General features: G+C 41.4%; 1 protein-coding gene across 1 annotated transcript in view; it reads left to right on the top strand.

The window, feature by feature from the left end:
• ptprn2 (protein tyrosine phosphatase receptor type N2) overlaps positions 1–17656 on the top strand; it is a 131785-nt gene that overhangs the window by 69455 nt on the left and 44674 nt on the right. The window contains exon 11 of the mRNA XM_037757389.1: positions 9976–10040. Within this exon, the coding sequence (XP_037613317.1) occupies positions 9976–10040 (65 nt within the window). The remainder of the gene's footprint in view (positions 1–9975; positions 10041–17656) is intronic.

Here is a 17656-nt window from a genome sequence, read left to right on the forward strand (position 1 = left end):
GCTTCTTTTACAAATCCAAAATGGTTTGGATATAAATTGTACCCGAGGAAAGAGAGAATAGTTTTTCATCTAGCTTTAGCGTATCATGTAGTATCTCACATGGAGTATATTTCGGTTGCAAAGTACTGTAGAGGATTCTGGATGTGGATGCATAAAGACTTGTTGAAGTTTCCCTGCAGTTAATTTTTTTGTATTCAATGTCTTATTGACAGTAAAGCTGCCATCTTGTGTTATTGCGCAACGTTTTCTCATAAAACGGTACTTATGATATCTTACGAAAAAATTAGTTTTTTTTTTATCTTTTTCTTACGAATGTCCAGCAACACGTGTCAATATCCGCTCGTTACATGCATACAGTATTTTCAAAATAAACTTCCGTCTTCACAGGAAACAACTTCCTTAGGCTTAGGCTACAAAGTACTTAGTTGGGTTTAGGCAAGAAAACTACTTAGTTAGGTTTAGGAAAAGATCAATTTGGTTAGGATTAGGCTACAAAACTACTTAATTAGGTTTAAGAAAAGATCGATTTGGTTAGGATTAGGCTACAAATTACTTAATTAGGTTTAAGAAAAGATCGATTTGGATAGGATAAGGCTACAAAACTACTTAATTAGGTTTAGGAAAAGATTTATTTGGTTAGGATTAGGCTACAAAACTACTTAGTTATGTTTAAGAAATGATTGATTTGGTTAGGATTAGGCTACAAAAATACTTAGTTAAGTTTAGGAAAAGATCACCGGAAGTGGCGTTACTTAAATACGTAACTTACGTGACAAATAAATCAACGTTGACTTCTGGTTTCACACAGGACACAAACTCTGGTCTCCTGGGAAAAAGTCTGGTATTTTTTGACCCACCCATCCACCTCTTCCCTGCGCAGTGTTCACGGCTATTTATATTTCCTGATTCACAATTACGTTAATTACACACTAATTGATTTCGTGGGATACATATGAATTACAGTGCATTACTTTTCGTAGGTAGAGCTAAAACAGTGTATTAGACCAGCTTGTTTGGCAAAAGGTCGTCCAAAGACCGAGCAGCGTGGCTCTGCAGCGTGCTGGACTTCTGATGACCGTGATTGTTTCAGATGTGCATGTGTTCACCTCATCACTCACCGTAATCCTCAAACCTATCTGTTTCTTCGTGAGCGACTGTCAGATGTGATTTACGTTGCGCACATCTGCAGACTGTCATCTCCGAAAGGGAGCGTAAACGATGTAAACGTGTCCCGGTGAGAATGCAGAGTGACATCCGTGGGGTTTCTCCCACATCTGGAGGTGCCCGCCATCCAAGTCATTTGCCGGTGCTGCTTCTGCTCCCCCCCCCCCCCCAACCCATCTCCTGCAGCCCGTGAAGAATTGGTGTCAGCGCCTATCAAAGGCAAAATGCCTATTCTACACAGAGTGTCAGAGCAGCCACAATCTATTAATCAAGCAGGCGGCAAAGAAACAGATATTATGTGTGTGTGTGTGTGTTTGTGTACGTGTGTCTGCACATGTGCAGCAGAGGCAAGGACTCATCCAGGTGTATTATTCAGCCATCTTTGAAAGGGGGCTCTAATAAGGGAGGATGCAATTATAAAAGTGTCATGTGGGTTCTGTTTGAAAGAGGAAGGGGCCTGTAATGTGTTTGATACCAAAGGCCTGCCACGGACATAAGGCGCATGCTGATTGCACGACTACAGCCATTAGAAACCATCTCCTCTCCTCTTTTTCTACATCGTCAACCAGACACATCTGAGAGGGAACATTTTGCTTCTGCGGTATTTTGCAGTAGAGTCCAGTGTATTCTGTTACTGATAGCGAATGTTTGTGGTGTGTTGATTTAGGCTGAATAACAGCAGTTGGTTTGTTTGGGAGCTCTGTTGGCTTATCCACAGGAAACGATCGATCGGGGTGAATAAACAGTGAGGCAGCCAGGACCCCCTGCTGTTAACAGCACGGCTCTACCATGTGACAGACATGGCGGTATATGATTGGCAATGCTGATTGGACATTAGAGCCTAATGATGTCATGGCTATCATCATGTTGGTTATACTGAGAGAAAGAGAGAAGATGGTTTGTTTTCTATTCAGTTGAATTATTTGGCTCCATCTTTACTTTTTGGGGATTAGGTTTAAATGTTATATTAAATTATGAGTAATTATATTAGATTTCCAGATTATCACTATAAAAGCCGCCAGTATTAAAGAGTGAGTGGGCAGTGATGTCGCAAGATGTATTAATCAGATTAGACAATCGATAGGAAATTAATGAACAACAGTTTACTAATTATTTAATCTTTTAAGTCATTAATGAACCAAAAATGCCGAACATTCACTGATTCCACTCTCCTAATGTGCAGATTCACTACTCTGTTTTGTCTCATTACAAATAGAATTAGGGCTGCAACAAACAATTATTTGTTTGTTGATTAATCTCACAATTGTTATTTTCTCAATTCATTGTTTGGTTTATAAAGTGTCACAATTTCCTAAAAGCCAAAGTGGACATAATCAAATTGCTTGTTTTATCCAAAGAACAGTCCCAAATCCTAAAAATATTGAGTTTACTACTAGGGATGCACCGGTAAGGGATAACGTACAGCGAGCCGGTTATTGTTGTGAAATAAACCTGCGGTGGAGGAGGGGTCTCGCATCGCCCTGAACGACCGGCTTGCTGTACATTATCACGCTTATTACACGGCTACTTACTTAAGAAATCAATAATTTCACAAAAAAACGGTCCGCCAGAGTCCTACACTACCCATAGCAACAGTCTGGTATGCATAGCAACAGTCTGCTATAAAGAAATAACAGACCATAGAACGCTGTGATTGACCAATCAGAATCGAGTATTCAACAAAGCCGTGTAACTGAATATTTAATCAAGTTATCGATCAAATTTAACAAATACATTTATATTAATCATTAACCCCTTTATGCACCTCCTTTGATTTGGTAGTTTTGACGCAATGTTGATGGTTTAATCGTTATCTTGATTAGATATTAGCATAATGATGTCATTGGCTGGAGGCGCTGAATGTTTTTTTTTTTACCTTTGCACTCTTTTATTCTCCTCCAGCTCGTCCCTCTGTTTCATTTTGTAGGTTTTTCTCAGAGGTGCAGGTCTTTTGATTTGGTGTCTTGATTTATAAAAGCCAAGGAGCAGAATAACAATTGATACGCATGAACAAGAAGAGACAGAGGGGAGAGATAGAGAGAGAGAGAGTGGGTCTGTGGGATTTTCTGGGCGTCGATGTGTGCTCAGATAGCGGTATATATTAAGTTATTTACAGGATGTTTATCCTCACCATAAAAAATCCGAGCTCATGTGGAAGTCATTTTATATTAGTGTGTCTCCTGTAGAATATCCTCTCTATATACTGGTAGTGGGGGAAAAAAAGGTGAACAAATAAGCCTTATAAAAACGACAACAATATCTGTAGACTGATTTACATTTTGATAAGCATCAGCGTCAGACGTAAAGGGGTCACATTCATGTTATATATCATACATGTAATGAATGTGCTGCTGCTCGGAAGTCAGCGCTGTGCTTCTTCATACTCCCAAGTATGAAGGGATATTGTTGTTTTTATTTCCCGCCTTGGATTTTGACTGAGAAAATGGGTTGCCGTGCATCTTATCTGTCAGGGGGATCAGGTGCATCTCCCTCTGTTTTCCTCTTCCTCTCTCTCTCCCCTCCTCCTCCTCCTCTCTCCACTCTGATAGGTAGAGACAGCCATCATATGTGCAAGGGGAAAGTGATGGGCGGAATGGCAGCTTTAATATCGGAGCGATTGCCTGCTGATAAGGCTAACGGCTGTGGAGAGGCGTGAGCGTCAGCCCTCCTCCGCAATAAACACTTTCATTTTGTTTGGTTGGAGTGACGGATGGAGAGATGGAAGTGGTGAATAGACGACCTGAGGAGCAGGAAAGAGAGGGGGGAGATAGATGGAATGGATGTGGATGTTATTCAATATTAACAGATCAATCAGAGGGTGGTGAAATATGCATTTTGTCAACTATATACCCCCATTCGGCCAAAGAGGCAACATTACGATCATGTGACAGCGCTGGCTGCTGTGAAATACAAAATACTTACAGCCTACAGTCGGTGATTTGTCTACCGATGCTGAATTTATATTGCTTCTAACAATAACAACCCTGTCGTATATCAGAAAAAATGAATATATATATTCATGACTTTAAGCTCTGATGACTTCATGATAATCATTTCTGAATTGCTATTAGAATCTATGATGAGGAGCGCACAATTGCTTCAGTTTGCAGCATATGGCGGAGAAAAGCAACATTTTAATCAAATTATATCTCGCCACGAGATAATTTGTGTTGAGCGCATATGCTACAGAGCAATTTAAAGGTCACATAAAATCAAGCTTAAATGTGTGTTTGTGTGGTTGTTTTTTTTCGTAATTTCATTCATTAGTGTGCCGTGTGTCAAGGAAAGGCAACGATGTTTTGACTCATTCTTTAGATTGATGATTGAAATGGCCTTTTCCTCTTCAGCAAGTTCTTGATGAGTTTTTGAAGTGTTGCTCAGTTCTTTCTGTTCACCTGGCTGAATTTTCTGACGCTTAGCGGAGACACTCTTCTAATATTTGATAGCGGCAAGTGTAATTTTAAAAATGAAAAATGTTCTTTGGCAGCAGGCGCACAGTTCCAGCTGAAATCATTCAGGGGTGTTTTATGTGTTTGTAATAAATGTACTATATATAGAGCAGCGTTGCATGTGAAAGGGGCCCACTTTAAACTTTTAATTTGAAGTTATAGCCTTTAAGATTTCAGTCCCGGTTGATTTGGAGACACCCGTCGTTACTGGGGACAGGCTGTTCTCATACACTGTTCGTAGCTATAAAGTACCTACGAAAAGTAATGCACTGTAATTTGTGTATATCGCACTAAATCAATTCGTATGTATTCCATGTAATCGTGAACCAGGAAATATAAAGAGCAACAAATAGCGCGTAGGAAGGAGGTCGGGTGGATGAATGGATCAAAAAACACCAGACTTTCGCCCAGGAGACTTCTGTCGTACCCCGTGTAAACCCAGAAGTCAACATTGATTTATGTGTCACGTAACTTCTGCATTTAAGTTACGCTACTTTCGGTATTATTTTAAGCCAAGCCACGATCTTTTCCTAAACTTAACTAAGTAGTTTTGTTGCCTAAACCTAACCAAGTTGATCCTTTCCTTCACCTAACAAAGTAGTTTTTGTCACGTGACTTCCGTACTTAAGTTATGCCACTTCCGGTGTCATTTTTTTATATTTAAGTTGCCTAAACCTAACCAAGTAGTTTCCTGTGAAGACAGAAGTTTATTTTGAAAAGACTGGAGCGGAAATTTACATGTCTCACGTACATTCGTAGGAATAACTTTTCCTAAGATAGCATAGGAACTGTTGCATGAGGATACGTTTATGGTGATAATAAGTGTAGCTGATCAAAGCAAACGCTTCTTGAGCAGCTACTTTGTCAGAAAAACAGAAGAGCAACTGGTGTTTTTGTTTATAGTGAAGCCAAACAACCTCACGTTATTTTAGTAAAGACGTCAGCTGATTTCATGCTGCACAAAGTACAAGTCGTTTTCCACACAGCAGGCCGTAGAGCAGTAGAGCTGGAGGTGAACTCTTCATCTAACAGCTCAGTCTGGCTGCTCCTTCTTGTTCCGTTACTCACTTGCAAAGATTGAAAATTATCTGCCGTCAAAATATGCACAAAATGACCGTTGTCGATGCATTTTTGATGAGCGATCATGGTCAAAGCTAACCTCTCTGACAAATACATAGTGTTTCCTGTGGCTGCTTCACAATAAAAGCCACCCTGTCTTAGTTCAGCGTGAAGAAGCAGCAGTAGAAAATGTTCAGTTTGCATTAGCAGTAACGTAGCACAGCTCTGACACAGTGTAATGAGAGAGAACAGGCCGATATCAATGAGATCAAATTAAAAACAGAAACACTGTTTGCTGCTGCATCGTTTCCTGTGGCTCCCTCGTGTGCAGGTAGTCCATTGCGCTAATGGCGGACTCCGCCACTAACAATGAAAACTACTCTATAGAGAGGTAATTACAGAATGTAAATGCATCTAATGGCTGGGAAAATGATGACCATAAATAGCATAAAAATCTGTTTTTTAATTCATGAAAATCTTTATTTTGGAGATTCAACAGCCGCCTTCTCTTGCAGAGGGATTGTTTTTAATTGGACATGGGCAAGGGCCAATTGTATTGTACACAAGTGACACCGTAGGCCGTCTTAAGATATTAATTCACCAAATAGTAATCACCCACATTAACTGAATTTGTACTGAATAGTCCCAGGTCATCAGGCAATCCTCTATATTATAATCTCCAATAAAACTGTTGCATGTGTATGTCATTACAATTGAAAGCACATGAAACTGGAGCACATTTAAACACACATGAAAAAAGCATTTTTGGCTTTGCTGTGCTTTTGTTGCCTGGTGAACATCAGATGATGTGGCTCAATGTGACTCGGAAACCGAAAAGATTAAATGAGCAGCAGGGATCAGATCTCGATATTAGAGATCAGACTAGATAGACTCAGACAATGCCTATTAAAATGGCTGGAGGAGCCTCTCTGAAATGAGACCTGACATCTCTTTTCCACAGTCTGTCAGGAGTATTTGGTGGCTAATTTGAAGCTTACAAAAATCTCTGTGAGTGTCTGTGAGGAAAAAGAGAAAGAGAGTGAGCTCCAGTGTGAGGTTAATATAAGGGGTGACCAGAAAGAGATGCTGTAGGCTGTTATCTGTACAGTCAGTGACAGAACAAGCAATCCATTGGCTGGATTCTCGCCGCAGCCCAGATCCATCCAGTTACCGGCTAATGAGCCCGCCAAGTACATTGTATTTACATTTAAAGTGGCTGTTGTGGGACCGTCCTCTCCCTCAGGTTGATTGGAGAGTCCTCAGCTTTGATTCACAAGTAAATACTGACCTTCAGGCTTCTTTGGTTTCGCCGTAAGACGGTTAATGTCAGCTTGTCAGTCAAAACCGGAGCTGGAAGCCGCCGTGACGCACATGTGTGTTGATTCCAGGCTAATCTTCCGTAGTTCGACTCGTGATGTGTTGCGACCCCAGAGGGGTCCTCATTAGGACCAAAACGTTGTGTGACCTTTTAGCGGCTTCACCTCCTCGCACCACCTACGCCCTCACCCAGCTGGGCCCAATTACCTCGCTCATTACCCCCCTCCTAAATAGCACCGGCGCCGTGCAGGTACTGCTATCTATGGAGAGCCAATATGTCTGTGACTAAATACAGGGGTGGCGACATGAAATGAGTGGAGACATCGAAGACTCTCACTAAGGGCAGATTTTCTCCTCTGTCTACTTCTTTTATGTGGCACTCTAATTTAAACTTGTATGTATAGTTGACCTTTCCAGTTCTCCCCGCCCGCCTCCTTTATCCTCCTTTTAGCCATCCTTCAGAAAACCCCTGGCTGACACCTAAAATATAAGATGTCCCCTCCGCTGCCATGTTGATGAGATGATAGGATGATCAATGTGCGCAGGATCCTTAATAACCAGAAAGAGAAAAGGGGAGCGAGGAAGAGCGAGGGAGATGGATGATTATCCTAAAAGTAGCGTGCTTAATTAGATGGAATGCTGCATACATTGTGGACTGAGTGGAATCATTGGGATAGATTAAAATACTAATTAAACAGGCCCTTGCCGAATTTGGAGTGTGAGGTGGGGTTCAGCTCTTCAGGGTCATTTGCATAGCCTTCATCTGGGGAAATGGGATTTAAAGGACCTGCTCTCTTTCTCTTCCTCTCTCTTTAACTCACTTTTTTCCCTTTTCCCCATTACCAATCACATTCACATGCTAACAAACTCAATTAAAATTATGCTCCATTTTTTCCTCTATAATTTGACATAATCTATTAAGGCCCCTTTGATTTTGTTTTTCAATATAAATGTTTCTATCAAAGTGAGGAAGGGGGGGAAAAAGTCGGTGAGATGTGTGATCTTGAACGATGGATATTTAACATTGCCTCACTTTGGTTTAATTTGCATGAGAATATCTTTCGTGAACAAAGCTTTGGAAATAGCATGCCATATTTGATTAGATCAATAGATCTGAGGATCAAACTCGGGTGGTGTATTAATTACCGCAAGAACAAAGGCAGGAGCTCAAGTTATTGTGTGCTGCGAATCTGCAAGCACTTCATCTGCTTTTTGGTAATCTTCAGCAGATCTGACTCAACGTGTGTGAGGAGAACGGCCAATTTTTATTGGGAAATTTTGTTTACATTTTATATTTTTAACCATGGCTCTATGGATGGAAATGTTGGGCTCTCCACCACTTTGGTCCAGACTGAAATATCTCAACAACTATTGGATGGATTGTCGTGAAATTTTGTACAGACATTTATGGTTTCCAGAAGATTAATCTTTTCCTCTAGCGATACCATGAGGTTTTGCATGAAATATCTCAACAACTATTGGATGCATTGCTATAAAGTTTGGTTCAAACATTAAAGTCCCCCTCAGGATGAATTGCAATAACTTTAATGATCCCTGAGCTTTTCATCTCGCGCCATCATCAGGTCATGATTTCTATTTTTCCAGAAGAAATACCTGCAAAACTAATGATGTTTCCATCAACCTCAGTTTGTGTTTAGTGCTAATTAGCAAATGTTAGCACGCTAACCCTCAATGGTGAACATGGTGAACATTATACCTGCTAAAGCTTCATTAATACTTCTGTGTACCTGCTGCGGCTACACAGTGAAGCTGTAGGCGACACTGCAGCTGACGCGCACCTTTCTCAAAACTAACTAAGTAACTATATATCGGGGCTATCAGCTTTTACAGAAGTGGCATGTGGGAACTGCAAGAACTGTGATTGGTTGGCCTGGATGTTTATAAATCTAGCAAAGCCATCTCCTTTGCAAACTCTCTGCTCACTGCGACCCGTTTGCTACAACAGTGAATAAAACAACGTAAATACAGCGACCGCATAAGATAGTTCCATATTCAGACATGAAACAAGGCAGTCTTTCCTATTATCATCTTGATTAGGTTTAGTAAAAAACATCATGGTTTGGCTTAAAATGACTCTGACATTGAAACGAAACAAAAACGCAAAACGGGAAACAAACAGCAGCCTCCCGGGGGAAAGTTTGACCCATCCACCACCAGTCCCACCTGCCTGTAGTGGACATTCTTGCTTATTATACTCGTTATTATACCACGTAATACCTTTCATTAACAGTCGCTCGACATACTACGCCACCTGCTCTGCGTGGCATTCGTTGTACTTGGTCACTTGCTGCGGCCTTCCGCGGACTATCATTACAAACATATTTGTGATACTTCTAAAACAAACGTAAGCCGTTACAAAATGTGTTTCCCTCCAAACGTAATTGAGAATGCAGTTTAGTTTTATGGGTCCAATACATCCGTCTGGTGTTGCGGTGGTGATATCAACTGGTGAAATCCGACAATAAATCACACCTACTCCTGTTCAGCCATAAATCCAGGTTAAACATCAGCATGTTAGCATTGCCATTATGAGCGTGTTAATATGCTGGCATTAGCTGAAAGCACCACTGTGCCTGAGTGCAGCCTCACAAAGCTGCTAGCTTGGCTGTAGACTCTCTTACCTATTATAGTCCGACTACCCACACAACATATCATTCCTCCAGGTGCCACCACAGACTCCTGTCAGCTGGAGAACTGCTTTCTGTCTTACCCAGAAGATTGTTTTCTCCTCTTGATGTGTGTGTGTGAGTGTGTGTGTGTGTGTGTGTGTGTGTGTGTGTGTGTGTGTGTGTGTGTGGGCTGGTCATTTTCTATGACCAGTTTGACATCTGACTCATGCTGTTACATCCATTGCATCATTCTCAGTTTCACTGACCACTTGTTTTGCCTCAGGAACTGAAAAATCTGCTACTTTGTCATCCAGTGCTCATACTCAACACCTCCTCTGCTTTTGTCTCCCGTGCAGTGCAACAGAAGCAGCAGCTGGAGAAGGAGACAGGCCTGAAGATAGTGGAGGCCGGAGTTAGTGATGTAAGTTATACTCACTAAAAATATCTGTTGTTCATGCTCTGTGTGTGAGAAAAGAAAGACAAGAAGAGTGGGTGTGCTTGTGATTGTGTGCGACTTCTGTGTTTGGCCTCATGGGACGGGAATAACTCGGTGATTCCAACTTGTCTTGGCATCCGGATCACACCTGCAGCTTCAGTTGTGCAGCCAAACACTAATCTGCAACCGCAATGTATTCCAAACACACATCCCTTTAAGTGTGTTGCTTTGATTACCGTCCCCCGTATTCATTTCCTTTACCTCTCTGAGAGCTGTCATCACCATGGCGAACAAAACACAACAAGACAAAAGCATGATGCATTTTGCGAAACTTAAAGCAAGTGTTGATCATCACAGCGGAGCAACAATAACCAGATTATCCTGAGTGCTGTCACTTTGTCGGGAGCCCTGATGCTCCTGTGACATATTCATTGGAAAGAATTAAGAGGAGAGCAGGAGGACACTCAGGATGATCCAGATGAAAGGAGAGTAAATGTGTTTTCATTGAACACTGATAAATATTCATATGTATCAGCGTTAAGGATCTAATCAAGCACCCATTGATGCGTCTTAGCCCTCAGTGTTCGCCTGGTAAATGAGTTTCTCTATGGAAATGAGACAGACAGCCTTAGACCCCTGAGCTGCCCTGATCATGAGGCATGCTGGGAGCTAAATGGATGTGGCCTGTGCATCGCAGGACAGTTGCCATTGGCAACAACCGTCACACACTGTATAGACAAGATCATTTTCCCGTGTTAGTCCCTTCTATGCTGTCTCCCTTTGGTGTCACTGCCTTTCTTCGCCCATCTGCCTCCCACTTATATCTTTTTTAGCACCACATTTTCTCTCATCTTATCCCGCATTGTGTCTTCATCACGTTCTTCTCAATTATCTATGATTCACCATTTTTTCCCTTTTTTTTCTTCACTGTGACTTTTGTCCTGTTCTTTGTCTGCCTCGCCTCGCCTCCTTTTCATTCTTTTATTCCCACTCAGACTGATTCCTGCGCTTAGCCAGCACTGGTACAGGGCTGTGTTTGTCATATTGGGCCTATTTGTAGATAATTAGCTGCAATAATAGCCTCTCTGCAGGAGCCAGGGCGAGGGAGGGATGGAGGGAAAGAGGGAGGGAGGAAAAGGAAGAATCTGTCTTCCACCTCATGGGGAGAAAAATCTACGCCCAGACTGTGTTTGTAGAAATGCATGTCAAGGAAGTGCGGCATTTACTGTACTACAAATAAAGAGTTGGCAAAGTACAAAACTCACTCAGAGGGCGTTTTATTAGCAACGGCTCTAACGTGGATGCGTGTGATCGCACCAGTTTGTATCCAAGAGTTGAGGGTAAGTCGGGGGAAAATAGTAGCTTTTGACAGGAGAGCCTGTGGAGTGGGCTCTTCAAATACATTAGTTTAAAAGGTGTTAAACCAAAAGCCTGCTTTCAGTAAATTTGCAGTAAATTGACCACAGTTATGGGTGAATGCGTGCTGGAGGTTGCAGAATGGGTCTTATTATTAGAAAAATAGAAATATGCTGGGTAAAATTGCCTAGTGGTATAAGAGGTATAGAGCGGGAAATTAAGTAAAGCTGCTTTCCACAGACAGTATTCTTTCCACGAGCTTGTATAAAACCATCAATGTGGTTGGTATCATTAAGTCTTATCGCTGACAACCCCCCCTCCTCCGTTTTTATTTAAGAGGTGACAAATGACAAAACAGCTTAGGAAGATGTCCAGATAGAGCGAACGTCAATAGCGGTAGATGCGGACGAGGATAAGCAAATGTCAAAGTGGGGGGAAGGAGACATCAATCAATAGGCCGAGCAATATCTACTCCATTATAGATCGCAGGGAAGTCGGCTTCCTAAAGAGAAAGAAACAACAGAAAAATGACTACTTTTGTTTATCTTAGATAATGTATGTACGCGCGGGGCATAAGCAGTGTATTTTATTGTGTATCGTTCTTAATAACAGCTGTTTCCCAAGTGGGAGCTGTACTCTTGTGGCAACCCGAGAGCCAAATGGAGGTCCTCTCACAGCAATTTGTGAGTCCTGTAAATGTGTGAAAACCTGAGAGGGTGGGTGGGTGAAGAAGTGAAGTGGAAAGAAATTCATGGTTGGTGTGGCCTCTTTGCAGCTTTAGCATCAACTGGCTCCACCGTCTGTATTCATACTGCATTGAAATCATACATATACATTAAAAACATACATGCTATTATCACATAGTACTGTGGAAACAAGACCTGGCAGGTCGTTTCCTCAACTAGCATCGTTCCTAAATGGCACAAAGCTCTGTGACTGTGCACCCCTCGCCGCCTCCCCAAACCTTCTTCCGTGCAGGAGGGGGGGATCCGTGAGTCAACCCCCCCTGCCATGCTGGAGACAGCAACCAGGCACTAAAGTAGGCAAAAGGGCTGCTTTCGCTAGCAGCCATAGACACAGCATGGCTGGTACAAGTGGGGAGCGTGGAGAGGGAATAAAAGGGAGGCTCGGAAAGATATTTTTTAAAAGGGAGGGGCATGTCGGTCAGATATTTTTGCAAGCAATTGCTATGGTTAGTCAGAAAAGAGTGTTCTACAATGTGAGGCCAAAAGAGAGAAACAACAAATACAAAGCTTGGAAATAGCTCCTAGTGTACTAAGACCTTTAAATCTTACTTAATGCTTGTGAGGGGATGGCTAATCTCTAAAAATATTGTCTGAAGATAAATATTTCTCTGCTAATATTGCCCTAATCAAGTCCTTAATAATCTACTAATGAAGATTCACACTGATGTCAGTGAGCAGAAGCTTTGCTCTGGAAATAGAAAGTATATAACAGTTTTGACAGCTGAGACGACAAAACTCCACCCAGACAGAAGCTGAGAAAATATTCCCCAATATACCGGCTTAATTAGGCATTCATTCTAACTGTTCAAAGCAATGTCTAAAGACCTTTTTAACATTTTAACACTCAGGGTTCCCACGGTTGAAATGTTTTGGCGTATGCAGCTAGTTGGCGGCGGGAATGCTTTAACGAGCGAGGGAAGTTAGCTAGCGCTAGCAGTTTGCCGATCCGGAAATGCCGGGGAAGTGCTTGTTTAATAATGAATGGCTTTCCAATGGCAGACCCTCGCCGCGCTGGATGTAGGCTGTGCACCAATATATTTGACGTTGGCAAGATGGGAGAATCAGCTCTGGTGAGCCATGACGAAGTGAAGAGAGTATCAAGACAACCAAAAGGCCGCTCAACAGACTGCCAGCGTTGGCGCATATTTCACGCTTGCCATAGCCAGACTAGATAACGTTACCGCTTCTACCAGCACGGCAAGCTTTGGTATAGCTGCGAGACAACTTCAACCCACGCTCAACCAGTCCAATGCATCCAATGATCTGCTATCGGCTGAAGTGATGTCGGCACTGAAGACGATGGACTCACATTATTTGTACAGTTATGTAGGGAAGGTGGTACCTACTGTATGTGTAGACACGGCGGGTGCGTATGTAAACCAATCTTACCCTTAATGGAGTAAGATATTATAGAAAAGTTTGAAAATGAATTTATAAAAATGTGCGGGAACTTTGTAAACTGCACATCTGTAACGAACAACAGTAAAGTATTCCCATATTACCATTTTCTTCATACCAATATTTCCAAACACACTGCGATATGGATGCACATATCTCCACATTCTGCCCGCCTGTATGAGACGGTCCTTACGTGATTAAGTTGGTAGTTAAATTGAGATTCATTGACATTTTGACAGCGGTCTCATGTTCGAGATAACTCCGGCAAACTGCTTATGTGAAGAGGCTCTCATTAAGCATAGAATTCCCTGAGCTGCATGTCAACTGATTATTCAACCACTAAATGTAAATCATATATGGCAGGCAGGGAGTCTCTGCACTGTGCAGATGTGTGTTGTGTGTATGCATGCACAAATGTACAGTAAATGTGTACAGTATGGATGTCTGTGTGGCTACAGTGTCTGTCCTTAGTGTATACTGTAATTGGCATTTATAGGGCTTAAGTGTGCATTTTTTGACGCGTCTGACTGTTAATGTGTAACTACAGTAACTCACTGGTTTTCCTATTTGATTTCTATTCTAGCTACATAAAGAACTTGGATGCATTTTATGGTGGTCGAGAGCTCACGTTATATTTCTAATGAAAGAACTAAGTGCGGAGGCACAGAGGCAAAACTCATCTCAGAGAAAGGTCACATGTAGTGATGGCCCCTCACCAAGGATTTGAAGGCTTTCTTTCCAATATCCTGTGCCATAATTAATGCAAGGGCACATCTATTTGAAAATGTTCTGACAGGCTTCCTCGGAAAAATATTACAGTGCATCAGGTTTCGAGTATGATTGTAACAGCAGCCCACTAGTGTACAGTAACAGTTCATCTTTTATGAACTATAAACCATCTACATGATGAGCTTGTATATATGTGTTTAAGACCTGGGGTTTCATTGGTTTAAATAGCAATGGTGCTTCTTCTGTTATGTAGTGCAGTTTGTATGATATGGACCTTATTTCTGCCAGCCATTGGCACACCTTTTGGAACAGATATCCATGGTGGCCAGACAATGTATCCTAGCATCTTTTCGTGATCCCTCAACTTTTCCTCTAGCCACCATGAAGTCAGACCTTTGGTTTATGACCAAATAGCTGCAAAACTAATAACATACCCATCATATTTAGCTGTATAGTGAATGTTAGCATGCTAAACTAAGATGGAAAGTGAATAACATTGTACCTGCTAAACATAGGCTTGTTAGCATTGTCATTGTGAGCATGTTAGCATACTAACGTCAGCATTTAGCTCAGCAAGTACAAGCAAGCAAATGCAGCCTCAAAGAGCATGGCTGTAAACCAGTGGGCAACCTCCGGGTCTGAAAAGTGAAGCCAATGCTGAAGTGCCTTAAACTTGCATTCTTTCTAATAGCCAGCAGGGGGCGACTCCTTTGGTTGCAAAAAGAAGTCTGATTGTATAGAAGTCTATGAGAAAATGAGCCTACTTCTCTCTTGATTTATTACCTCAGTAAACATTGTAAACATGAGTTTATGGTCTCAATCACTAGTTTCAAGTCTTCTTCAATACAGCATGATGTTCATTTAGTAAATTATGGTCCCATTTAACATCTAATAGACCATAAAGCAGTGTATGATTTAGGGCGTGGCTACCTTGTGATTGACAGGTCGCTACACAGCATTGTCCAGTCTGGGAGTTGTCCATGTTTCCGTCTTACAACTTTAACCCTTGTGTGTTTTCAGTCCATGAAAGTTAATTGTAACATTTTGGTTGCTTAAAAATGTCTTATTCAGCGTTCAGTTGTACTTAGCTCCACCCTCTCGTGTCATTTCTGGTTGCAAAAAAACAAGATGGTGACGGGCAAAAACCAAGATGGCAACAGCCAAAATCCAAACTTGAGGCTTCAAAACCGTAGTCCACAAATCAATGGGTGACGTCGCGGTGACTACGTCCACTTCTTATAGTCCATGCTGTAAAGTCTTGTTTAAATCTTGGTGTTAGTGTTTGTCTTTGCTCCAGTTACAAATGGACATTTTATATAATGTACCTTGGGTTGATTGTCCCTCCACCTTATCATCGTGTGTCATTTTTATGTTTAAATATAATACAATGGAAACTTGAGCAACAAAAACTACATTTGTGCAGTCACCCTTAATGCACTCAATAGGATCCAATAACTTCTGGTTCAGGGATGATCACATTAAATTTGCATTTTGTTTTGGCGGAACACTTTTTCACATGAATATTTATTTCCAAATTTTTTTATATTATGCGCATGGTTGTCAGGCAATATCAGTGCATTTTGCTTTCCTTTAATCTAGCAACGCTTGAATATTGTAGCATATACCACTTAATAACAAATACCATGTGCAGCCATCAGCGAATGCAATTCCTCCGAGCGAATGGGACAAATCATTTCAGAGGGAACTTCAAAGGAAAACCACACTGACCATTTCCTACCAGAGAGAGACAGATACACAGGCTGAAATAAATAAATAACTGTGATAAGAGTTGTACAAATTGATCTTGCAACGGCATGGGTATATGCTTTACTTCAAAACATGTTTCCCCATGCTGGTTTTTCAAGCTGTTTTTTTTAAGAATCACAAGATGAGAAAAATACATTTTTATGTTAATTTCCGAGATCTCTTATTCTCCGTTAAGTGTGAATTTGGGTCCTCGGAGGAAAATGACAGTGGCTTGGTTGCACTGCAGGGTATATTTTCTACCCATCTTTGTGTTGTATAGTTGCGTATATGTGTACTGTATCAGCAAATCAATTCCACATCGGCCCTCAGTTGCCTTTTCCACATTGACAACCTATCCCATCTCCGTCAGACACTGTAATAAACCCAAACAATGAAAAAATTGCCGCCTATAAAAATTTCAGCAGTGCAGGAAGGCCAATCTGGCTGTTTTAAAAGTGGCTAAAATGCCATTACTGTGGCAGATCTGGATGTGAAATGTCATATTGGAGCAGCCCCACTGTGCCTGCAGCCCTGAGTAACGCTGCCTCTTTGGAGACTCCAGCTGCCTCCCACTGATGAAAGACCGTCCAGCAGCTCCGTTTCTCAGCAACCTTTTACCATCACCTGACCTTTGGACTGCAGAAATGCCTTTGATACCATGCCATGCAGTTTGGTATTTGCCTCTCTATATATCATGACGTGTGCGTTCCCCTGGGTAAGGGTGAACTTGTCTGTTTTTAATGAGTGTCAGAATGTAAAGTGTTTACTCTCCTACCTTTTGCTTCTTTTATGATCCGCTGCCTTTGTTAAAGAGAGGTACGGTTATTGCGTATAGTTGACAGTGGTATTTTTACTCTGAAGGGCAATTCCTCCGCCTTTTGTAAGGAATTAAATAAGATATATTTTTTTTCTGGCATACTCATCTCTTCTTGGGAAAAAAAAGCTCAAGGCCAAGGTGGCCTTGGAGGTGTTATGGAGGTTTAGATCAAATTAAAGCAAAATCCACTGATGAAAACTCTTACACTGTTATAAATCATCAATCTGTGATCAGTGCTTTCATACATTTATTCTTTTCCAGTCAATGATTCCCTGCATTTCTCACAATAACTCAGGGTTGTGCAGTGGTTCAATGGTTGGTTTCTTGAAACTAGAAGGTCTTTGGTTCTTTTTTCTGTATTGGGCTGCCACTCACGATTATTTTCATTACTGACAGCAATCATTGTCGCGATTGATTGCTTAGTCGTTTTTACCTATAAAATGTCAGAAAATTGTGAAAAAAGTGGCTGTTATAATTTCCCAAACCCCAAAATGAAGTATTCAAAACCTTTGTTTTGTTCAACCAACAGTCCAAAACCAAAGATATTCAATCATGTATGACAATTAAAAGCATTAAATCCTCACATTTTAGAAGCTGGAACCAGAGCATGACTAAAATGATTAATCAAAATAGCTGCAGCGCGCCCTGGCGTGTAGACGCTGGCGTCTACAAGTTGTTAACATATGAAACAAATAACCAAAACTGAGGACTGTATCGTAGAAATGCAAGTCTCAAAATTGTAGGCAACTTAAATGCTACAAAAAAATGTCCATCCCAAAGACGGTGTCTGTGATTTTAGGTAGTTCTTA

Source organism: Sebastes umbrosus, chromosome 21 (assembly GCF_015220745.1).
Source record: "Sebastes umbrosus isolate fSebUmb1 chromosome 21, fSebUmb1.pri, whole genome shotgun sequence".
In the NCBI taxonomy this organism is placed as follows: domain Eukaryota; kingdom Metazoa; phylum Chordata; class Actinopteri; order Perciformes; family Sebastidae; genus Sebastes; species Sebastes umbrosus.